Below are 26,180 nucleotides of genomic sequence, written 5' to 3' on the forward strand. Positions count from 1 at the left end.
TCGCAAATGATCTGTGGACTGTTTTATTTGGGCTGTTATTTTCCAGGGCTTTTACACTTTTGACACAGCAAAGAATAACATAGAAGCAATTGATGGTATATAATTATGTTAAAATGCATGAAGGTGTGCAAAGCTTCTGTATATAAAGGCTAACGCCTGACTGTTAAACCGTATTCAAAATTGGTTTGCAGCTGTTACACCAAAATACAAGTGCTTGAAAATTGCCATTAAATGGTGGCAAGAAAAAAAAGAAAGAAAAAAAATGTTTCTACAGTGATATCAGGTCACTACGCCTACACATAAAAATATTGCATTAAATAATATTCTCGCGCTGGGAAATATAATTAAACTTCAAGTTTGATAATGAGAAGAATTGTGAAACACAGACTGAACACAGCAGACCCGGGACCAAATTCGGAGTCGTCCCATTAATTTACAGGGACACAAATAGACCCTGACGTTTCACTGCATATTGAAAGTTTATTAACCCATATGTCTATAAACAAATGTCCTAAGGGCAGCTGCTCAAGCTGTTTTGAATGTGTAGGAGGAGTTCTAGCCCATATATCCTAGAACAGCAGCAGGGACGAGACCCGGCCCGCCCACGTCTTACTCTCGCCTGTCCTCCAGCATGCTCTTTGTTTGAGTTTGTACACAGTCGGTGTGCAAAGTAGATCCCCTTGGAGGTAAAATCAGCCGGCTGCTGAGCCAGCTTTTCACACAAGTCTTGTGACCGTTTACCCCCTGGGAGTTTTTATGCGACTCCTGCAACATCCTTAAATGGTTTGTGTATGACATTGACTCTCATCCATCTTTGCTTACGCCCTTTTCATGCTGCACACAGGGACCGAATGAACGGTGTAAATGTGTGCCCCCGCCAAGGTGATCCATTCATATGGATAGAACTAAGTCTTTGTTTTGGTTGATAGCGTGACTGCGACTTTGTCACACCCGACGCCGACCTCGCCGAGTTCAGCAATTGAGTGTTGCGTTTGAAAAGAATGAAAACAACCCCGCTGTAAGCGTTTGCACTATCTGCTTCAAAGTGCTGTTCTTTCTTTACGGTGAGTCCGTTTTAAAGAGGCAGAAATTACCATATGAATGCAACAAGAATGATTCTTTAAACATATTCATGCCCTGACCTGGAATACAAAAAAATAAAGTGGTGGGCAACAAGAATAAAGTGGTGGGCTGACTAGAATTTGGGGTAAAATAAAAAATAATTGCTGTGGGCACCAAAATACAACACATTGCAAAAATCTGTCCAAATGTGTGCATTTTCCTTCCCTTGCAATCAAAGTCAGCCAAGGCCCAATTTTCAGACGTTTAAAAGATTATACTGAGCAATTATCCTGTAGCGTGGGGCATGTAAATCAATTTGTCCTTCCCGGTTTGCTCAGAAAAAACGATCAGGCTGACAATCATAAAAGAAAAAAAAATATTAAAGCAATATTAAAGCTTGGCTGAGCTATGGATATTATAACTTTGCCATAAAGTAGTAATAAAAATAAAAAGAAAAAAATAGCTTTGATTTATGAACAGTGACCATGGAACGCGACCTGAAGCTTGCACTGTAGCCAGATACAAGTAGGAGGAGCGACTGGTTGCGCTGCTGTTTGCAAAACGTGTCCCAGAGGCCATTTACGTCGATGAAAATTACGAGAAGAACCAAGGTGCTAACAGTAGGCCGAGAGTAGTAAGAGGACAAGCACTTGACACAAACGGTGATTTTTTTCCCCCCTTGCCCTGTCTCTCATATTTCAAAATCGGTTAAGTTAACTGTTAATTGTGTAGCCTGCTGAGCAATTTAGTTATTGACATACTGGAAAATTGCACACCATCACTGTAGATTAGTACAGTAAATTCCCACCTACGGACCTCTGTCAAACGGAAATCCCTTCACCCGGAAAAAAACGTATGTATAAAATTTTCTCCTGCTGTATTACATTAACAATCGATTCCTCACAACGGTAATTCCGATACCCGGAACCCGGAAGCTTCGCGAAGCCCGCAGTAGCGCAAACTCAAGCAGTTCCCGCCCCATACAACGGAAAAACTTTGACCGCTCCGCCATGATCGGATCCAGAACGGCGAAATGTATGACTTCTTTGGCATGCGTTTTACTTAAGTTGCGAAAGATTTAAAATGTATTCATTTACGTCTGTAGACCATGACATCCAAACGAAAAAGAACCGTAATGACCGTGGAAGAGAGTGAAATACATCCTAATAAGCGAAGCGGGATACGAAGTAAAAAAAAAAAAAACAAGTAATCGATTGTGGCTCAGTACGATTCCGGCAGTTTACCTTCTCAGAGGAAATTGCTTGCGGCTTGACGGACGAAGTACAGCGGCATAAATGAACGTGTCCTGGAATGCTTTAACTGTTGTCGTGCTAAAAACATCCCGCTAACTGGACCACTAATTAGAGAGAAGGCTAGATCAATAGCGCTATCTATGGGCACAGAGGACGACAGGAGAAGTATTTTGTTAACATACTTGCACGTCCTTTCTATTGTAGCGAAGATTGTGACAAGTTTGTGTGACGTGTGGGTGTGTGTGCGCATGCGTGACGAAGAGTGCAGTGGTCGTTTCCCACATAAGGAAATTCTGTTATACGGAAAGATTGGACAATGCAAATATGGTTTCGCATTGGAGAATACATACTGTATATTTAAAGTTGAAAACTCCAATTTCTAGTTCCGGTATGACGCAAAATAATCAACACCTGTTTGTGATTAAATGTGGGTGAGAATAGGAAGGAATTAGAATTAAAGACGACAAACTGAAAAGGCGTCATCCATCCATCCATAAGGCACTCTCGGTTGCAAACCGCACTGTCGATTTTTGAGAAAATTAAAGCATATTAAGTGTGCCTTATAGTCCGAAAAATATGGTACATAAACCCCAAAGAATGCATGCAATGTGAAGTTGAATTGCACTGCAATACAGCCTAGTCATCACATTTTCTTCCATTGTGTGTATATTTAGAATTTAATGTTCGTATTGAGAATAAATGTAATGAGACACTTGCAGGTACTGAGCTCTGTCTTTGTTTACTGGAAGTCAAAGTATATAAAAAAAGAGTTTTAGTGAGAATGAAAAAGGAACTCAATGTGAAGAGAGCAAATACATTAGTTGAGTTTGACACGGGCACGCCATATTATATTGAAATTTAGTATCAAATGATCATTGCCAGCAGACAAAGAATGAATTCTTGCCTTGATGAGCTTCAGAGGGAATCCCAAACATGTCTTGAATCTCCTCATCATGCCATCAAGTGCCTCTTAATTCTCTGATTATTCCAGACACATTCATCACCTTTGATTTGTGACGCATTTGCTGCTGGAAATGCAAATTCAGAGCTTGGTGAATGATGCGGGGCAGCCCAACCAACCCCCCTTTTCGCCTCCTCGCACCTCCTCCAGCTCCTCTGTAATTACCCTTGTTGGATCGCTCCGCCTAATCGTACTTGATTTTGGGATTTGCCTCCTTTGTCTCTCCACTTGTTAGCCTCTCGCACTGCTGCTTATGATGGAGTGCGCTGATAAATGCCGCGTGATATAGCTGTACCCGTACTGCTTGTGTCTCATACACAAACATTTAGGAATGTGCGAGGCCCTTTCTTGGGTTTGGGATCAATCTGTTAATATCGGCAGCAGATGAAAACAGTAAACCTTTACAAATCAGTCTGTGACGCATGTATCATATTGTTTACTCACCTCATCGGAGAAAAAAAATACATTTAATTTTAAATGAAAATGAACAAAAGCATCACAACAATATATATGTCTTTGAAAAACCACAGTATTTAGAAAACAAAACATCAACAAGGTTTATTCATATAATTTTTTTCAAGTTTGGCGGGCCGGATTAATACGTTTGACGGGCCGCATGTGGCCCCTGGGCCTTAGTTTGCCCACGCCTGGTCTAGAATATAACCTCTGTAGTCTCTCACCCAAAGTCAGTTGTGATAGACAGTTTCATCCATTTATGTAATATTTAATGATTTTGAATGGGTTTTAAAAAAGCAGTTTTCATCAATATCAGATGAAATGAAATACATTGTGACATTTTCAGCCGTGTCACCTTGTGCTATGTTTAATTTAAGAGTTGAAACTGCCATATTTCACTGCAATTTATTTTGAACAAAGACTAAAAGTCAGGGAGTTGTCACTTTTATTGTGCACTTTTATTAATTTCTTACAAATTAATCCTAAATTAATTTTTTAGGTTTTATTTTGGACTTAAATTCTCTACTGCAGAGTGTCTGTTCTGCCTGTCAGAAATAAATCTTATTTTAAATTATCTATCAATGGTTTAATAGAGGGCGAATAATGAGTGTCATTGCCGTCGTGTCATAGCGATAGGTGGGTATGGGGACCGCTGCGTGAGTCAAGGCAGGCTAATTTCTCTTGCTGTATCTTGCCTCGAATTTCATGCGGTGTCCGAGCAGTTCCTTTGGAATGTGCACTGTAACCATTTCCTCCCTTTGTCTTTTTAATCCGCTCGCCCCAACTCTTGGTTGCACGCTGCTTTAACCCAAGTTGAACCTTGAACCTTCTCAATATGTGAGTCATATAGGCTAATTAACACTCGCTTTCTTCTCTTTTTCCCCAGAAAGAGGTGAAGAGGCTTGTGACTCCTGGACGGACAAGTTAGCCTTCAGCAACCAAAACAAGAAGGTCCTCATCAGTCTTCCTTTCTTCATCCATTCACTTTTCAGCCTTTCCTGAAAAGTCTGGGAAATATGAAGGCTTTGCGCAGGACTTCATCGCCTGAGGGCAAAATGAGATTATTAGCTCCTTTGCTAGCCTTCTGGCTACTAGCGCTGCTTTCTCAATGCAGCGGGCAGACATTTACGAGCTTCCACCCGGAGCGGCGGGACTGGTTCTTGAACCACCTGACTGTTCACCGAACCACTGGAGCCGTGTACATTGGCGCCGTGAACCGTGTGTACAAGCTCTCGGGCAACCTGACCCTACTGGTGTCCCATGACACGGGCCCAGAGGACGACAACAAGGCCTGTTACCCGCCCCTGATAGTGCAGCCCTGCTCGGAGCCTCTGGTCTCAACCAACAACGTCAACAAGCTTCTCCTCATCGACTACTCGCAGAATCGTCTGTTGGCGTGCGGTAGCCTCTACCAGGGCGTCTGCAAACTCCTCCGACTGGACGACCTTTTTATCTTAGTAGAACCCTCCCATAAGAAAGAGCACTACCTCTCCAGTGTCAATCAGACCGGGACCATGTATGGGGTCATCGTGCCCTCGCAGGGCCAGGACGGCACACTGTTTATCGGCACCGCTGTTGATGGAAAACAGGACTACTTCCCTACCATATCCAGCCGAAAGCTTCCCCGCGACCCAGAATCGTCCGCAATGCTTGACTACGAATTGCACACCGACTTTGTGTCCTCGTTAATCAAGATTCCGTCAGACACCCTCGCTCTGGTGTCTCACTTCGACATCTACTACGTTTATGGTTTTGCAAGTGGCAGCTTTGTGTACTTTTTGACCGTCCAGCCTGAGACGCCCGAAAACGGCATGTCATCTAGCGCCTCCGCCAGCGACCTCTTCTACACCTCTCGCATTGTTCGCCTCTGCAAGGACGACCGCAAGTTTCACTCATACGTTTCCCTCCCCATCGGCTGCGTGAAGAATGGTGTAGAGTACCGGCTCCTGCAGGCGGCCTACCTCGGCAAGCCGGGCAGCGTCCTCGCTGCGTCGCTTCACATCGGCGCACAAGACGACGTGCTCTTCGCCGTCTTCTCCAAAGGCCAGAAGCAATTTCACCGTCCGCCCGATGACTCTGCGCTCTGCGCCTTCACAATCCGCGACATCAACACACGCATCAAAGAGCGCCTGCAGTCCTGCTACCAGGGCGAGGGACACCTGGAGCTCAACTGGCTGCTTGGGAAGGATGTGCAGTGTACCAAAGCGGTGAGTTACACTTGTTAGACACGAAGGCGTTTGCAAGCATTGTTACATGTTTCTGTTATATTATTTAATATAATAATGATAATTAAAAAAAAAGAAAGTATCATTAATGATGACATTTTGTCATTGCAACAATTTTTTAATTAAATTGAAATAAGAATAATTGGCCCTTATCTTGACTGTTTTAATTATTTTGCTCTGTCTAAACAACGTGGAGAAAACACGTTTGGCTGTTTAGACATGCAGATTTAACAGCCCATAGAACAGACTGTAATATGATGTTCACTTCATTAAAAAAGAAACAAAATTGCCAATAAAATGGCCTAAAAATAACAAAGTGACAATATTCTCCTTTGGTTTAAAACCAACAATTGTGTGCTCAGGAAGCAATTGTGTGTGCTTCCGACGCCTTTCCTTGTGAAACGCCCAATTATCTTTTGGAAGGGAGGCCACTGATTTGCTATCATTTCAGTCTTTTGATTTCTCGTCATTCCCCAGGAGGATGTATTCCTCCTTTGTCTTTAATTGTTAATAGATATTGAAGAAAAGCTTAATGAGTTGTGTGCTGCATATCCATAGTACATGCTTGTGATTTATGGCTGCATGATTTTGGAAAAAAAAGACATTGCGATTTTTGGGGATGCTGCGATGTGCATTGCGATATTAAAACGAGAAAAATTTTCACCAGATGACTCAAATAGCTCTGTTTGGGAAGACTTTGCTTTGTTTATTAGACAGCTCTGGGATGGCCACTTGATAGAAATACGTGCGCCACGACATTTTATACCTTTTGTCGAGCGTGCGGATTAAACCTCTCTTTTGTGAAGGCGTGTGGGTTGACTAATTAGCGTGGGGGTGAGCAAGACGGTCTGTGTAGTCCCTACAATGAAGAGCATAGTGTAGCGTGCTGCTTTTATGAAACAAACCAAAAGTTTCTGTGTTCTAAAAAAAAATTAAAAAAAGATAGAAACATTGCACGTCGTATGTGACTATTGCGCATGCGCACATCGCAATCGCGATGTTAAAACCGCATATCGTGCAGGCCTATTGTGATCTGTGCTGTACGTCTTGATAACCTTTTACTTTGTTGCTAATCCATCCCGGTGGACATTGAGAATTTTTATGAAAATCAGTGCCTTGATGGTTATCATGAAGGGGCACTGTTTTCTTTTATTGTCTCTGAGGAGCAAGAAGAGGTTAGAGGAAGGGCAACGCGGGGGCTGAAGAAACCGCAGTGACAGTAGTGCCAAATGCGCGCATATTTTGTTCCCACCAGTCTCCAGCGGAATCTCAAATCATCTCAGCATGTGTTGAAGGGTTCCAGGCGTCACCTGCCATGCTGCGCCGCCCACTACATTCTGCCAGCTGGAGCAGCGCGGGGCTCTGATGTCACATGACACAGCCCAGGAAGCACAATATTCGTGAAAAGAAAATAATTCCGTCCTTAAAACCGTGTTCGTACCCCTAAATCCCTCCCATATTATGGATTATGCAGATGGGTGTCAATGGATGAGGAAGTCTGGAAGCTTATACAGATGACGTTTAACAAGAGGATGTGAGCCGCGCTAACAATGTCTACATGCTGTTAAATCCCCGAGTCGAACAGAGCTGCACCATTGAAGTCTGCTATGGTGATCATATGATATGACATCATTCATATTAAATGACAAATTAAATTAATCATGCATATTTATACTGTGTATGTATGTATGTATGTATGTATATATATATATATATATATATATATATATATATATATATATATATATGTATGTGTGTGTATATGTGTGTATAGGTATATATATATATTTATATAGGTATATGTAGGATTATATACTGCTTTCAGTTTTTTTATCGATGATGGAAAAAAAACCCATTTCTATTGCGTTATAAAAGGTCCAGCATCATTTATTATAATTTTAATTTATTAACCGTTGACAGGTTAGATTACAGAATATCTGTAATGTGGATAAAAATGATGCCATTGTGGTTCAAGCAATTTTCTCATTTTGATTTTCCATGTTTTCATTGCCAAGTGAAATGCACACGTTTAACAGTGCGTGCAAATGAAAAGATTCATGATACCAAAATTGTCATTTAGCGGAGATGTCAGGTTGTATTTAAAGGTTGACAATGGGGTCATCATTAGTTTTGGTTTGAAATTAAGTGTAAAAGTACATGGCGGGAGAATACTCATGTTGACATTGGACACTAATAAAAGTTCATTGGCATGTTAAGTACACAAGTTACAAATACCAGGCACCAAAATAAATCCATAAATATGTATTTTTAACTTTGCAAACCGTGCTTGGTTTTCCCCAATTTCCACAAGTAGTCAAAAGCATCTTTCCTCGGTTTCACTGCTAACAATCGGCAGGCAGCAAGTTCCTTAATTATCCCCCCAGCTCTCATTCCTTTCCTGCCCGCGCGGCTGAGGCTGGGAAATGGAGCTGAGGTTGAGCTGAGGGATTCACACACAGCAGCCAATCAAAGATTTATCACCCGGCCGTCCAGCTTTATGCCATCTGGAGAGTCACTACATCTCCATAGTCGGGTCCTGCAGAGAAGAGACTGCTCTGTGGGATTGTCTTATCAGGACAGTTTGACGCCTATCAACTATCATACACCACAGTTACCAATTAAGCTCAGTCAGAGCAAAGGGATGCTCAGATTGATAACGATGCAGGGAGAAACATTTTCGGAGCGCCGATATCCTGTCACATCTCGCACAAACTTAATTCCAATTCCATTCCAAATGAAAGACTTTTTTTTAATGAGATTACTTGAATGTGAAGGAGGACAGGGACAGAAACCCTGGTCTCTGCTTGGATTAAATGTTACACTGCTCTTTGATGAAGAGTTACGTGCTATATTTAGCCTCACAGCTCCACTAAAGATAATGGTTGGAGTTTTTTTTTTTTTTGCTATTTTGCCAGAGTAAGATTTGTGATAAAGCAGGGGAGGGCGGGGAGGCTAAACCACATGGGGTCCGTCGGGATTTGCCTCTACATTGCCAAGTGTGCTAAACCATGCTTCATCCAAAACAATCCCGATTTAATCGCAATCAAATGGTCTGGAACCCCAAAAAACATATAAAGGAATTGTGGCGTGCGTTATAGCTTGTTGCTATTGGTTATGTGTGTTTCTCCCAAACAGCTGCTAGATTTCCCATCGCATTTATTTGCTGTGAGTGCGATGTAAGTGAACTTTTAAATATTTACACTTCGAGCTTTGTGTTTTATAACCAAGAACACTGATGTGGAACGTCCCTGTAGCGATAGTCACTAATGTGACAAATGGATAACGAGGATATCAATTCAAGAGGAGGGCGTGGCCATAAACGCTTAGGCAATTATTCCCCTCCAGCTATACAGCTTTTACTCCAAAAATCCCCTCTCATTTCCCTTCTCAAACCTTGCCGACAGAGCCACATAGGGAGGATGAAGAGATGGAAATAGCTTTTAAGGCTTTGCAGAGAGAAGCAAACATACTCGGAGAGAGTTTAGCAATGACAAAACACAATGTGTCGTACCATCTGAAACAAATGTTAGACGGTTGAACTGAACTGCACTCATGTGACCTACTCCCTAGTTTCCGCACGCTCATTGGACACAACTCAAATCAATACAATTCTTGCATTGATAGCAAAAACGAGAATGGCACTCAATGGAACACAACCCCATGCAAGAGTGAAACAAGAAATCAGATTTACCATGTACTTGCTGGTTCTCGGATGATGACAAGAAGATATTCGGAATGGACGAAAAATTTGTGAGTCAAAACACTGAATTTCATTCAAATAGCGTGTGATGGATGGAGTTTCTTGAGCACAGACGAAACAAAAACAAAAAAAATCAAAAGTTTCTTTGTTTGGCTTGAAATAATACCAAAAAAGGATGCTCCTCTCGAGTCAATATGCACGGCATTTTAACCAAAACGTGTTAAAGTGAGATATATTCAGAAGACCCTTTCAAAGTTCCTGAAAGTCAATTCAGTTTACATTGCTTCAGACTGCTTGCTATTCAGACACAAAGGACTCTATTTTTGTAGAGAGCGCACATGCGCATGCTGAGCTTTCCGGCGGACCACGGGTGGTTTCTTATACATGCCTCCGGTGCACTTGACAATTTGTGTGCTGGAAGTAGACTAATCTTTTGACCAGATGGATGCAGGTCTAAGTTGTGGCGCAAGTGGCGTAACGAGGATGATGGATCTGCCGGAGGTGCAAGTATATTTGATCTCATTGTATTTCAACCATAATTATGAAAATTGCATCAACCCCTCTTTTATCACTGTAGAATTCAATTAAACTAACGCGTTATTATTGTTAGCATCTTTAACCCATTCACGAGCAGCCCAGATAAATGAATTAATTTTTTACTTCTATATCCGTCAATGGCAGTGAATGAGTTAATATATTTTTTAAACTCACCCCCCATTCACGGTACAGCTATGTGTGTGGGTATTGTGTGTGAATGGGGAGAAAAAAAGTTGGCTGTATCCACACCCTGGCAAACTCCCTTTTCTAACTGCGTACGTCTATGAAAATGTCAAAAGAAAGAAAACTCCACCCATGTACACATTAAGACCGAGCTTTGCCCTAGACTTGCGCTGGGCATGAAAATAGGGCCCGTAGTGGGTGTTCACATCCATACAAGATGATATGTAATATTTCTTGATTCGTGATACTTGGTTATGATTTCTCTTTACTTTTCTCTCACAAGCTACTCCAAACTCCTCAGGTATTCGGAGATTCAAACACTTTGACCAAATTCAATAGAATACCTTCATCCTTGCGGTGAATGTGTAGAGAATGTGTCAGCGTGGCTCAGCTCATCATTATCAAAAAGCATCTGTTTTCCATCCGAGGCCCTTTTGTAGGCTGGCGTAATGAGCCACAGTGAGAGCAAGGTGCTGTTCAGTCAGGCAGCGACCGAACACGTCTATCAAGGGGGAGAAGAATGCTAACTTTAGTCCATCCGAGGAGTCCGTTGCGTGCCACTGCCTACGCCTCGCTCCCCTAAGCTCACCTTCCTTGCCCCTCAATTGTCTGACTCTGCCTCCTCTGCCACCTTCCTCCTCCCTCCTCACTCAGCTGTCGTCGTTTCGATGCCTCGCCTGCTTCTCGGGCTGTCTCACTCTGAAGTATTTTTGTCTCGTTTCGCTGTGGTGTGTTACATGTCAAAGTGGACCATGTTTGATCGCTCTTGTCTTCTTCTCTCAATATGTAGCCGGTGCCCATCGATGACTCTTTCTGCGGTCTGGACATAAACCAGCCTCTCGGTGGCTCCCAACTGGTATCCGGTCACACCCTCTACACTGAAACCCGCGACCGCATGACCTCAGTGATCTCCTACGTCTACAATGGCTACTGTGTGGCCTTTGTGGGGACAAAGAGCGGGCGCCTGAAGAAGGTGAGTACTGTTTTTCTCTCGTACTTGGAATGGGTGAACCAAAGACTATTGCGGCGCAATATTCTAGACTATTCCAACTATGCCACGGGTGTCAAACTCCAGTCCTCGAGGGCCCATGTCCTCCATGTTTTCCACCTCTCCCGGCTGCTACACACCTGATCTTCAGAGCTTGCTGATGAGCTGATCATTTGAATCAGGTGGGTTACAGCCGGGCAAGATTGTGAAAACATGCAGGAAAGCAGCCCTCCACGACTGGATCTTGACACCCCTGAACTACGCCACGACACATTACTGGACTTTATTGGTCAGTCGAAACTGTTATAAAATACAACAACCGACTGCACAGATGGTTCATGCTTACCTCCTTCCTTTTTAATGCTGGCTATCAGTACAGCAACTAGGCGTAATGATGATGGCGGGTTCATTGTAGTTGTCATTTCCAGTTGCTAGTTAAGTGAGCTCAGGTGTCGCCCTGTTGAATAAACCGCAATGGACCATTAATTTTAATAGGCACCTTTCCGCCTGCGGCCCATTGAGAGTTGGCCCGTGCCCCTCGCCCTCCCCCCTCCGGTCTTGGATGAGGGACGTCAGAGAGTGTAAATGGCTGCAGGCCAGTCTGTAATGAGGAAGTTCTCGCCCAGGCCATAGAAAACACGCTATAACGCAGGACCTCCGGCTTGAAGGGTGTAATAATAAGGAATGGAGTGTAATATAATCATAATATAAAGATTTTTTTTTATTAATGTGTATAGCATGCATTCTTGATAAATGGAAGTAATTGCTTGCACTGATGTTTACAGAGTGCACAGGTTGCTAGCTTGTCTTTGGTGTGGCAACTTTCGTACCATTCCGTGTGACATCTACCACAACACGTTGCGATGGGATGTTTCTGGTACCGACCGGTTGCATGTAAGGAAATCAAATTGTGGAATTCACCATTCACGTGATTGTACATCAAGCAACAAATTGGAAGCATTTGGCAATCTTTAGTACTACTGATATTACGTCTCAATTTTTTAAATCAGATATCGCAATCTAATTGTTTTCCTGTGTTACATTCAAGTGATGAACGGGCTGAATATTCAACTAATCGAGTCAACCTAGGTGACAGGGTGCAAATACTTGACTGACACTGGAAGCTCTAGTTATCTATGAAGCGCTATTGTCCATTTATTGATCCTACCAATAGACTGCACTAGTGTGTCCCAGCTGCCCCCCCCCCCAACCTCCCTTTCTGCCGACCCCACAACAGCTGCAATAGAAACAAAAGACTGTCACTGAAGGTTTTCTACACACCTGTTTCAGAAAGTTCTTCCAAACCTGCTGCTGCACAAATAGCCGTGGCGCGAGTTATTTTGGGCTCTGCCTATTCATAATTTAATCAATACATCAGGCTGTGGAGCAGAGAATATTCACTGGATGTATTCTGCTGTTTGTGCTGCTAAATTATTTACATCCCTTTTTTCATACTTGGTTAAATGAGATGAGACACTAGAGTGGAGTTTTCTTCCATTGTCTGACTTGCCCGAGTCCTCCCGAGGCTGACAGCTGCGATCTGCTGTCACTTGCTTGGGAATCCATGCAAAGTAGCTTCTCCTGCCGCTGTGTACTAAAGCTGGCTGCTCTCAGGGGCGTGACTGTAACCACAGAAACACCAACACCGGGAGGAATTAACCATGATGGGAGAAGGCCACCTACAATGGAAGTGTTTTTACACGGTCCAGTAGTCAGGGCAGGAAATGATTGCTGAGCTTTTCCACCTCCAAATGGCTTTAGCACACGGGACAGATCCTTCAATTTAGTCTACAATGGTTTATTTAAATATTTAGTGGGACATCTGAGATCGAACATAAATTGTCATGGTTGATCTGGTTCAAATTGTTCAGATTTTAGATGTTTTTTTATGATGGGAAAGATTTGCACAACATTGCTTTTCACAAAAATTGTTGCTTCCAAAATGTACCACCATAGTTGGTTTAAATGTTCAATAATTGTCAATTCCTGGTTGATTCAAGTCTCCAAAATGGTTATATGATTTTGGGGATATTAGTATTCAGCATTCCCTGTTATGTGACACTGCAATTAATATTTTTTCAGGTGAGGGACAAAATGTGTTTCATCCAGTGACACGGGTGCACTGGAGTCTATCCCAACAGACGTTAGGACAAAAGTCAGCCATCAATTTACCAGGCGTAGTTGCAATGACTGAGTGACGAGTGACCCCTGACATGAAAAGAAATTGTTATGACATCACTCCATATTGCGTACAGAGACTAGGAAGCATGTTTTAATATGTGTTGCCGTTTAATGGATAATTGTTACACCCACTGAGGTATACGCTAGTGAATCATCACTCTTTTGGGTATTTCAACTGGCAAAAACTCGCCTCAGTCCACAGAAATTATTTTGTTTGCAGAACACAGTTTACCATTTAATTTGGATCGATTTAAATTGGTTCCAAAAATGTTCTCTGTTATTACATTTCATTCTTTTTGTCAGTTTAGTTTAAGATGACAATATTGGAACCTATTTGTTTTCTCTTACTGCTTTACCGAGTACTTGTATATCCAGTTTATATACAATATTAAGAGCAATTGAGCGAGATGTGATTGTCTTTGAGCATGCAATTGAAAGTACTTTTTCTTTAATACGAGTTCCAAGAGCAAGTTAACGTGACTTAAGTCACGTAGAATTTGTTTTTGATGTTGCGTGTTGAATGTGTTTAGCTGGGACAAAAGCCCCCTGTGGTGCAGACATTTCTATGCAAATGCATCATTGGACGAGGACTAGTCACAATTTGCATGCGAGTGCACACTGCTATGCCGACATCGCCATGATGTGCATGAAACAGACTGACCAAATTTTGTTGCAAAAGCAAACATAACCTCTGCGGCGCGTTGTGAATAATGAAGCATTCGTTGAGTTTCCAAGCATCTTAAACACGGATGTGTTTTTATCGGCAGTGTTACCCATACGCTCCCTCAGGTGTCCCAGAGGGGCAGGAGCCCTGCACAGGCCAGATAAGCTCCCGCTGAGCGTGCTTGGACGCTGCTGGCTTCCTTCACAAGCCACAGCTGGAGGGTGACAACATTTCAATGCTGTGCTGATGATCTTCACTTCTCTGCCCTCCGCCTCTTTTATTGGAGGATCAAGAGCAGTAGCATTGGGAAAGGTGAACAGCCCCGACTAGTCATCGGAGGACGATATGGAGCAAAAGGAAGGTGGCGGTTGTATGTGCTTGAGGAGCAGGTTTACGAGGGGGGGGTGCAAAACGGCTTGGAAATGCAAATTCAGTGCCTCTACCAAAGCAAGCGAGTCTGCGCTGCTGCCTGTAATTGGATTGGCTCCCATCCCAAAGAACCTTCACTCCCCTGGCCCTACACCCCTCATTTACCCATTCAATCCTCAGCCTCCTCCCAGCAGATAGGCTGCAGCATGTACCGTAACTGCTCCCAGGGCTGTGCAGGAGCTTTGCGAAGGCAGGGGGTGTGGAGCAAGTTTCCTGGCAAGCTTTTGCAGGGGATTGTTTAAGGTTGAGAGGTTAAGACTGAGCAGTCACTAAGAAGGCGAGGTGAGGAAAATGGGTTGGTTACCATTAAGAATTGAATCGACACCAGCATGAGTCCTTGGAATTTAGTGCGGTTACTTTTTTATATATTTTTTTTGCTGGATGTTGAAGTCTCACTGTGAAAACAAAGTTGGTAAAGGTTAATCCAATTAATCTGAAAAAAGGAGATGTATCCGTCACCACTCACAATGTAGTTAGCGCATTATCTGAGGATGCAGACCACAAACCAACAGACATTGGGTTTAAGCTCAAATTGATGATGTCGAACATTACAGCAAGCTGCCTTAAAAATACATTATTCTATTGCGCTTTTTCCTTTTCTTGTTAAAAGGAGCCATCGGCACAAAAATCCCCAAATTCAAAATCTGAGCTTTTGGTGTGCCCTGAGCTTCAGTTTCTATCAGGGATGATCATAAAGAACATTTATAAATCAATGAAATTGTAGCAAAACTTGTAGCATAGAATACGTATGTACAGCATGTTTTTGTTTTTTTTGGGTCAATGGGGATATTTCCTGAAATTGCTCATCTTGACAGATAACATAAAAAAAGACGGAGGGCGGAGTTTCCCCGTGGGCAGGGCCTCAATTGCGCATCTGACACCAAGACACAAAATAAACCGGAAGTTTGGTTCCTTGCCATTTTGAACAAACACGAAAAATTCTTTATGTAAGCATTACCATAGCATGTGTAACATAAGTCGAGTAAATTGAGTGACGTTCCCCCATTTGGCAAAGTTTGAACATCGATATGATTTCAAAACTACAACGTGATGCCAATCTCATATTTGTCATCAAAGAACAGTAGGCTGGATTTATTTTAAAAACTTGGCTTGTGTCTTCAAATCTTAAGAGGTTTAGCTCAGAACTGTGATGATTTTTCCCAATCGCTCGTGCCCAACCCAACTCTCCATGCTGTGAGGATGCATGTGGGTGTAAATTTATTTTCAACATGGAGTAACATCAGTCGAGAAGGTAGGCTGTTGACTTGTGCATGCCGCTGATTGATTGTGGAGGCCAGAAGGTGTTCACCTCAGCAGAAAGCAGCAAGGAAAAAAAATCAATACAATGGGCCATGGCACTTTTTTTTTTTTTTTTTTTTTTACATGTACAGCAAAACAAGCCGCAATCACAACCAAACAGGACAGTGACAGTGCTGCTACATAAGCGAGGCTTTAGACTTAATGTTCTATTTAAATTCACACTTGCACTGATGCATCATAGTCACCCGGAGACAAGAGGACGACTCAGAGGAATCTCCCCAGGTCAAATTACCGAATAGCAATCCGCTGTGCGGTTTACTCCAGTAACACATCAGCCAAGAATTGCATCATGCAAATTGGAGTAGTGCTTGCGTGCAGTGCGCAAACCAGACATATCCCACGCTGGGCCTGACACTGGCGGGGAGTAACGACAACATTAAGGAGGAGACGAGCTGCTGGGAGCTCTTGCTTTGATATGGATGGAGACGGGGGCCACGGCTGCGCATATGAAATTGGATGTTAAAAGACATGCCGGCGATAGATGAATGGGGACGTTAAAGGCAAGCACAGCAGATGAGCATTCCGGATTCCCCCCTGCTCGACAACGGCAAACAACATCATCCATCCTGTGTGTCCCTCACGTAGACAGTGTGGGTTAAGCGCTATTCAACCTGGGAGCATATTGGGATCAAGATTCAGCAGGATTTGATGCGGTGTGTGTGGCATTTGTTTCTTTTATAGGTGTAAACTCGCATGCCCGAGTCACGGGGATCTCATACAAGAGCCGTATTCAGTAACAGGAGTGTCCAAGTTTTAGCTTGCATGGCACCGTGGTAGTACTTGGGAACAATGATCTTTTATTGATGAACTATTTTGTCACAAGGAGATATGGAACTGCGCATCTTCTAGCCGCAAAGCCAAAATTTTCCAATCAGTTAACTTTATAGAAAATGCTGCTAACTATGGGAACGCTCTCTCTGCACCTTTAGTTTTTGTTTGAAATTAAAACAACGATCAACTATAGGGAGTTAATTATGTGTTTATGTTTTCAATTAACTTTTTAAGGCAAGCTGATAAACCTCTGAGCTCTTAAAACATTTTTGTTAGTATTTTAAAACAAGGATGTATATTGTCTAAGACAATAAGCTTAAAGACAAAACAAAGTTAGAAGTTGGCGTTTGTTTTTTATAGGGGAAGTCTACCCCCAAAAATTATTCGCAATAATATGTGTCTTCAATAGTCTAAACAGCATTCTGAATAACATTGCAAAATTACCCGTTTTTAAGCCATCTCAGGGGTGGCCATTTTGTCACTTCTGTCGACTGAAAATATGACAGTTGCTCAGGTAACAACCAATCACAGATCACCTGTTTTCCTGGCGCTTAGCCATGATTGGTCAACCTGATTTCTGAGCAACTGTGATGTCATTTTCAGCCTGGGATGGTTTAAAACTCATATTCTGCAAATTTAACATTATTCAGAATGTCGTGAGTAGTGTGGCTGCATTCAACATATTCTAGTTCAGAAATGTTTTGGGTTGACTTCCCCTTTAAGAATTATGATGCTAATATTTCCTCTTTCACTGAAAATGAATAATGGCTCCAAATATAGGTTATCTGCTTCCTTGACTGCTAATAACCGTCCCTGAAAAAAAAACACATTGGTCTATCACTGTTTTGCAGTCCAGTTCTAGATATTGAGGACAGACAACAATTCACAATGTCTATGAGTGGGAACTCGGAACTGAACCATTAATACCCACAATGAAGTTAGGAGAGTGAACCACTACACGTTCAGTGACTCAAACTACCGCCTCAGTCATGAAATTTCCAGTGCAACCTCAACACAGAAATTTGGAGGTGGCGACATCAACATATGTGCCATAAACAGCGCGATACCAGTGATATAAAAAAAAATCTGATGATGACCAAATGACAATGAACAAAAGTAGTTGTTCAGAACAATATTTTACAATAAAATAAATAAATCAATAAATCTGAATTGATGAGTTCATTTGACACAATTTCCTATGGAACTTTTTTTTTTACTAAAAACTCTATTATTAATTTGTTATATCTCTGATTTTGTTAATTACTGGCATTGTTTTGACACGCCTTTCATATCAGATCTCATTTGATTGCTTGGGCAGCCCTCATCTTTTGGCCCACACGAAAGTACATTTCTGATGTGGCAAGCAGCATTCACAGCACAAATAGCTCTGCCTGTAAATTCAAAGGCTTCCTCTCATCACACACTGTGAGCCGGGTGTTTATGTTTGCTGACAGTCACAAGTTGACTTGCGCTGAAAGTCTGCTGGCTCTTTATCCTGGAAGCTTTCAGCCTTGACGAGCATCTTCAGGGCTAATTAATCCTTCCCATCACGCGCTGATGAGTCATTTGCAGTCTGTTTGGACGTGACGCCAGGCAGCTGAGCTGGACCACTTCAGAGGGTGGTTCAGGTGTTTAACTGGGCCCGTGTCCTGTCGGGCTGGTTGGCATCACAGCGGGTTAATGGCCAGCTCACTCGGCTGCCAACGCACCATTGGAAGAGTGTAAATTAGCGTGGCGTTGCCGAGGGCCGCAGCTGATCACGATGCTTAAAGGGTCGGGTGCTTGAAAGGCTCGTAAACGCACGCAGCTGCTCCCGCTGAGCGATCGTGAACAAGTGGTCAGCACCCCTTTCTGCCACCAATTTACGCCCCTCCCCGACCAGGGAGACGACAGCAGAAAGGGAAACGTGGAGTGAGGCTCCAGGCAACAGCTGAGGCCTGTAATAACAAATAAATGAAATCTCATCCTGTCGGCAAAGTGGTCCAAATGACTTTGAACAGACGATCCTTTCACCTAAATACTTAAAAAAAAAAGAATCATAGTTACGTTTCCTTGTGGGAATAGGCCTGATAAAGCAATTGGTTGTTTTTTATGTTGAACATGGAGGTGAAATCTCCACCACGGAAGTTATGTTGCTTTCACTCCAATTGGAAGCAACAGATGACTCACTTCAGTCATTTGGTTCACTGTCCAAATGGGCTCTAATAGGAAATCAAACGAACAAATAAACACAGATTTAAAGTGAAGACAATATAAATGTTTGTTATACAGTGAGTGCGAACGGAGTGAGGTCACCCAGGCTCGTGAGGTTAGCGCATACGTTGTGAGCGTTTATTCTCATCTGCTGTCACGAGACTGCAATCATATGTCAACATCCTCACACGGTATATTTATTCTGTTAAAACTGATGTGTGCATTCAAATGCGACGATATTTAACTCTGAACCTCAGACTGTCCTGTCGGGAAATAAGAAGAAGAATCCAACGTAAAAAGCTAATCATCCGCAGTCCAATACACATGAATCAATTTAAAGCATGCCCACAGTTTTATTGCTCCTCCCAATAAGTCGGCTCCATTTATTAAGCAAAGTTGAGCGAAGCACTGAAGAATGTGAGACACTAAAACCATAAAACCACACAATAAAAATGAGGAAATTGAAAGACTTGTTTCAAAGAACAAAAAGCGGTAAGATGTGGCATAACAAGGGCGACGTGGTTCAGGGCTGCCAGTCTTCAACCGTTGTTTCTTTAACGGCAAAATGAAACAATGCCAATCATTTTTGGGGAGGACTACAGGCTCTTAATGCAAATCCAAATATCAGGTATGACATATTCAAATGCAATTTAAATAAAAGTACAACACACCTTTTGTGAAGAAACAATGACCTATTTGAATTTGCATTTGCATTTTAAATGCTTCCATTGTGACAGCATGACTTACATTAACAAGGAGCGACCAAGATAAGACGACAAAATTACCACAAGGTATACCATTGTCGAGTCTCTCCAAACTCTTCAGGATGGCTGATTTTGTTCTGTCAGAGGGGATTTTCAAATTTTAATAGTGCAGCACAAAACAAATAATTGCCTTTTATTATCAACCTCACGCAAATCAACAGCCATTTGGCAGTTTTTATTTGAAGGCGGCAATTTAGTTGTAGCTAAACGGCAAATACAAAATAAGGAATAATGTGTTTTGAGCTTGTGATAAGAATGCATAACACGTTATTACTCGCTCCCTGCTTTGCTGCCAATCATCTGCTTCAAACACGGATTTCAGCCCTTTCACCACTCATCCTGAATTGGATACATTCCACAAAAACTACAAATGACATCCATCCAGAGCTCTTGAAGATTTTCTTCAATTATTGGAAATAATATTGAAAATGTGACCCAAATAGCATAGCAATTCTTAGCCCAAATCTGCAATTGCCCTTCGTTTACACTTTGCACCGACATTTGAATCCATTCGAATTTGCAACAAATTTTGCTTTTGCCAAAAAAAGGCATAATGTCCAGAACAATGGAAAATCCAGTTTTATCATATTAATAAATGAAGTGAAACTTTATAGTACGACACCCTAAGTTTGTCCATGTGCTTTGCCAAGCTTCATATCAGAGTATACCGACGCACTGTCACGCAGCACCAACATTTAGTTTAAGATAACTTTAACCTCCAGGATCCCTCGTCGTACATTGTTGATGGCAGAACCAAGGCTGTTCTCCCAACCATTTATCTAATGAACTACTTGTTTTTTGTTTTTTTTTAACCAATGTGAAATCCATGTGTTGCTGCGCTTAGCTGCAAGCTGGCATTATGCTAAGCGCTATTTTCATCGCTGCTCCATCATGCAAGTGACCAAACTCCCTGAGATGGCGAGCAATGAAGTCACAAAGATTTTGATAAAACTTTCTAGCTGAGCTTCATTGACGGCATAACACTTTCATTTAATGCTCAATCGTCGGCTAAATATTTCAGAGAGACGCGAACACCTTTGCTTTGAGTTTCACATGGCGCATCTGCTCCACCCATGTCACAGATGGACCTTTGTGTGTTAGTGTGTGTGTGTGCGTGTGTGTGGCCATATTTGTGACACAACTCTAGAAGAACTCATTTGCCAATTTGACACTCAATTCAAGTCACCGTCGATTAGTGCTCAGCCCCACTTTATAAAACCTGGTTATTTCTATACAATATGCTAGTTTTCTTTATTAAAAAGTGTTTGGACTGTCCGGTGGATGTGGTTGACTATCTACTTGACCTCCACTTGACCAGTTTTCCCTGACTCCCGCCGTCTAGGTTGTCAAACCTAATCCAGCCAAAGAGGCCGCGGAGGGCGTCAGACATTATTTCATGTCATTCATCATCTCAATGTAGCAGACTTGGCCCAAGCTCCCCCAAACACTTGAGCGTAAAGAGGCCAGTGGAGGTCTGCAGAGCCCCCGCAGTCGCACTCAAGCTAGCCTTACATCTTCTTTTGCTCGCCGTCTCAGCCTTTTATTTTTCTCAGCAAGGCCTTAAATGTGTCCCACTCCAGCTGGCTCCGTTGGCTCTCGATTCTCCATTTCGCTCCTCTCCTTCACCGCATATTCTTAGTCTTCTCCGTCTTCTCTTCCTCTGCTGCGACTATCACAGAGGCACATTCTACCCTGCAGTGATCTCATTAATCGCATTCAAACAGCTCTCTCCCGCCTCCGATCCGTCTCCCACTCCTTTCTCCTCCACTAATTGCTTGCTCTTTTCTCTGCCGGTGTCTCCAAGGAAGCGTTTTTCATTATCTAACAACAGGAGACTAATGCTCATACAGTGCCTACATTTTTACTACACACAGATTCTATAATCGCAGCCTTCATTTAGCCCAAAGACGTACAGAAAATGTAGCCGACTCCCAAAGGACGCTAAGACACAGTCGTGTAAATCCACAACGATGTTATTGCAGCACAACTCATTCAATCCTTGCTTCTAATATACGAGCTCGTTTTTTTTTAAAGTTCTGATCCTATTTAAAGCACCAGTTGCCCACAATATTTTTTGTACTTTTATGTAGCTCAAAGTATTTATACTATTTTTATTTCGTTTTTTATTTTTTATTTTGGCAAGTCAATTCAAAGTCAAGTTTTGCGCCATTGGTTGCAAAATTCTTTGAGTCTAATTTCAAGGTACTGTATAGAAGGCCGACAGTTGACGTACTCTTGTCGCATGTCAATTTAAGAGCACAAGTGTCTACTCAGTTAAAGCATTTTTATATTCAGATGTAAAATACATAAAAAATGAGGAAGTCCAGCACTTGGCTTCCTATTAATATTTTGTTTAGTCCGCAGCCAATGGCTTTACCGAGGGGAGAACATTTGAAATTCATAGGAATTCTTATCAGCCGGTGTTGTTCTTATTGATGTGTTGCTGTAGAAACGTCTCAGTGATGGTGTTTTTCCTTTCCTCAAGTCTAAAAGTCGCATTAATTTTCAGCAAAGAAAAAAAAAAGTCCTCTCAGTTCGCCGCTGCAGTGAAATAAATCAAAAGTCTTTGATGTCGTTTTACAACCTGACCTTACTGATGTACACAAAGGGACAGACGTAAAAATTGTTTGGAGTCAAGGAAACCAAAAAAAAAAATGCTAAAAATAGATTAGCCAAGTGGATGTCTGGCCCAGTGCCAGACGCTATTGATTTGCTTTACAAAGCGCTGGAATGGGCCAGATAACTGTGATTAGCTCATTCATTACCGTTGCCTTTTTTGAGTGCTCCCAAATTAGATTACAGGGGGATTGGAAGGACAAAACGGGAGGACGTAAACTCATACTTGGTCAACTTAGGAGCAATATTTGACCACAGATAGACTGCAACCTGTAAGATGGAGCACAAGGACGCTGGGGTTGGCTTCATAAAATCTTTATTTACTGTACAATCAACTAATTGTTTAATATAATTAATGATCATATGAGTGGTAAAAATGAAAACTGTTTGTCTTTCTTTCACACAATAAAACAACCAAAACATGCTGTTAGTGTTTAATAGGATATTCTATATTTCAAGGCGGAGATTCAATTCCTTCTTACATGTGCATGTGTACATCCTGATAAATATTCCAAACAACTGTTGCCTACACAAAGGCTAAGTGACGAACATACAAGCGTGATGGCGAGACACGGCACGTCTGTGGCTTCGGACAGACGCCTTTGTGCCTTTCTGACCTGACGCTTTACGGTCGGCAAGCTCATCATTCCGTTCAGCCGACATGCGTCGCGATTATGACAATTAGGGTTGGTGGTAAAGCGCCATGTCCCTTCTTGTTGGGAGATGAAATACCACAGCTGTGAGATCTTCCTGTTTACCGCATCATCTGACAGAGACAGACTGAGGGAGAGCCATTTTTCTTGTTTCGCTTTCACTCCAGCGTCGTTACGCTTCATCTTTCTCCCGGGCTAACCGAGAGCCTGCCACCCACCACTCCACCCGACCATCAGTCTAATGAAGTGCGATAAAGCGATAATAGCGCGTGATAATATTTCACCAGGGATAGTCATTCATGCAACCTTTACCTGTTCACCACTTCAACATTAGTATGCAGAGAATTTGTCAGTATCTCCACAGACATTTCAAGCCTCATTTGTAAACGCTGTCAACCACTTCAGCAGTTATGAGAAGCATTAGTTTTCCAATGTGTTCTAAATACATTTTCAATATTAGACGGGCAGTAAAAATGGATCTCTAGTTTTTAATAATAAATAGTCTGTACTCCACTTCATGACACTTTTTTTTTGTTATAATTGTGCCTTTTTCTATTCTGCAATTATGCCTTTACCTTGTGGTTATAGCCACTCATGTTGATTTTGGTAAAAGTTTAGTTTGTAAAAATGTGTAACCTACAGTTTGTGACAGGACTTCCAGCTTTTTTGTTTTATTTCATTAAATTAGGTAGTCAATACTGAAGAAAACTTGTGTCATATTTATTCCTTTGGTGGCTCCTCGTGAAGTGATGGTAATCTAGATTGTCATACAAGTGAAAGTCACATGGGAATATTTGCAATTGTGAAAAGCACCTGCATCACCTGAGCGCCAGTGCCCCGACGCTGACTTATTATTAGCGAGGTCGAGGTTTTCAAAGCACAGAGCAGGAGTTTGTGGCCTCCCTCCTTCACAGGTCAGCACCGTCACCACTGTTACTCATTAAACTCTAATGGTTAGCGGTTGGGAAAACACCGAGGGGGCCCCTGGAAACTTGACTAAAGGTAAGGGTCAAAGCCAAAGGCACGGGTCAGACATCCCCAAGACCGAGATGTGACAATTTGTTTAAATTACAACACAGCTGCAGGCCAACAACAGTTGTCTGTGACTCAAAGGACCAGTTATAAACGCCTCCTCAGAATAAATTCCCAAGTGTTACGTTGCGATCTGCAGCTTCGGTTGACAGCAGCTGTTGGGCTTGCAGGGTGCAAGCGCTTGTGTGGTATGTTTATGCGCACGTGTGATAATGGGCGAGCAGTAAACCAGATGAACCAGTTCCAAGTGAGAATTGTTGCCAGTTAAGTTCCAGAGGGCAAAGATCTTGTCAAGATCATTTGCATGTTGCTTCCCAAAGTTGTTTGTTTTTCCTCATCCTTGAAAAGAGGATTAAAAAAAACGGTTGCATGGTTATAATAACATAAATTACTTGTGATTTACTTACAGTAGTTTTACTGTAAAAACTGTGGAAATACAAAATAATAAAGTTGTAAATGTAAGTGTAAAGGAGACAGGTGTCTTAATGTGACCCCATAGATGGGGGTCCGCATGTCTTCACACAAGATGATTTGTAATATAAGAGGTACGATGCGATTTAAGGATGTCCTATTTTCAAAATGTAATGTTTCGATTCAGTTCCATTTTTATCTCTAATTAAATTGAAAGAAAGCACAAATCATCAGCAATGTCAAATCAATTTATATCTGGTGACCATCTCGCATAAAATACGATTCAATTTGATTTGCGTTACGTGGGGTACGATGCGATTAATGTATGTGACGATTTTAAAATATATGGCTTGATATGATTTAATGGGATTATGATTCCATTTGTTATGGTATGGCTGTCGCTTCTGTCATGTTTCTTTAATACGCAACAAGTGAAAATTCCAAAGCCCAAACTCTCCAAGTTAATTAAATTCAAAGAAACAACAAATCATCGGCAATGTCCGGCCATTTTCTTTCTGGTATAAATCTCTCACGAGACGACTCAATACGATTCTTGTAGTAGTAGTAGGAGTGTTATACATTTAACGGGTGCGTTAATTTTAATATGTAGCAATTTGATTCAGTTAAATCCAAGAGAATTTTCCGATTTAAGTAGTTTTTTTTATTTTTATTTTTTTTTTTTATTCGACTCGAGGATAAAGACTTGTAGCATATTTTATAAATAATTGAAATTAAGACCAGTTAAAGTAAGTTTTCTATAATGTTTCCCTTTCAATCCAGAGATGGGCTTTAAGAATACGATTCCAAATCTGATTTCCTGAGCAAAAAAAGACATATGGCGACTGCAAAGTTCAAATGTAGCAAAAAGTAGTACATTATTGTCATAGCAATACTTTTCTATTCCCCTTATGAGTATGCACTATATTCTCTGGCATGGTGCACATTTCAATTGTAGCCACCTATTTGTATGAGAGAGGTGTGCGAGAATTCCCTTGATCATACATTGAAAGACGCGGTGTTTCACTCTATTTCAAGAGTGTTTCATCACACGTAAATGCATGCACCCGCACGCATGGATACATTGGGGAGGAATGGAGAGCACGGCTAGAAATGCTTGTGTCACGGGTTTTTAACCTAATGAGCCTGGATCGTTGTGGCTGGGTGAGCATTTGTGGGTTGGTGGGGGGCCAGATAGATGCTGTGTCTGGACCACGGGGGGTCATGGCGCTCGGCCCGGAAGGTGCGGCGGATCGCATGACTGCGTCGGCTCGCCGAGCTCGTCGGCTCAGAAGGGGATAAAAGGGTGTTTGGGTTACAACATGCCGGGAATGCTCATCTCTTTAAATAAGATGCTGTCGAACAAAGTGCCGCTGATCAGATTAGCAGGGCGGATCGGGATCCAACGCCGGTTCTTGGATTCTGGCTGTCTGAGCATCTTGACGAGGAGATGCGAAACAGCGACATGCTAGTTTGCTCAAATATACGTCATGATTATCGTTTTGAAACAGAACACCCTCAATTCTAAAACCCAGTCAAGAGAGACAGGCTGTATTCAAGCAGTCCACTAAATCAAGTAGTCAAAGTTGCAGCTGGGAGGGCACACACTGAACAATATGAAAATGTAAAAGCCATAACAAGCCGCAACAGATGTGATGAAGCAAGAATAGCGATTGTGTTCTGCAAATGACTGATTTGATGAAGACGATTATTCAAATCAGAATTTTAATCAGTACTTTAACTAACACGGGCCCATCATCGCCAACGTCTGAGTTAGGGTCTTT

At 42.1% G+C, this 26,180-nt stretch overlaps 1 protein-coding gene across 1 annotated transcript in view; it reads left to right on the forward strand.

The window, feature by feature from the left end:
• plxna2 (plexin A2) overlaps positions 1–26,180 on the forward strand; it is a 175,454-nt gene that overhangs the window by 25,747 nt on the left and 123,527 nt on the right. The window contains exons 2-3 of the mRNA XM_088289798.1: positions 4,619–5,939; positions 11,168–11,350. Of these exons, the coding sequence (XP_088145924.1) occupies positions 4,749–5,939; positions 11,168–11,350 (1,374 nt within the window). The 5' untranslated portion in view covers positions 4,619–4,748. The remainder of the gene's footprint in view (positions 1–4,618; positions 5,940–11,167; positions 11,351–26,180) is intronic.

The sequence above is a fragment of the Idiotropiscis lumnitzeri genome, chromosome 3 (genome assembly GCF_059441095.1).
Source record: "Idiotropiscis lumnitzeri isolate Australia: NSW breed Sydney's pygmy pipehorse chromosome 3, RoL_Ilum_1.0, whole genome shotgun sequence".
Taxonomy (NCBI): domain Eukaryota; kingdom Metazoa; phylum Chordata; class Actinopteri; order Syngnathiformes; family Syngnathidae; genus Idiotropiscis; species Idiotropiscis lumnitzeri.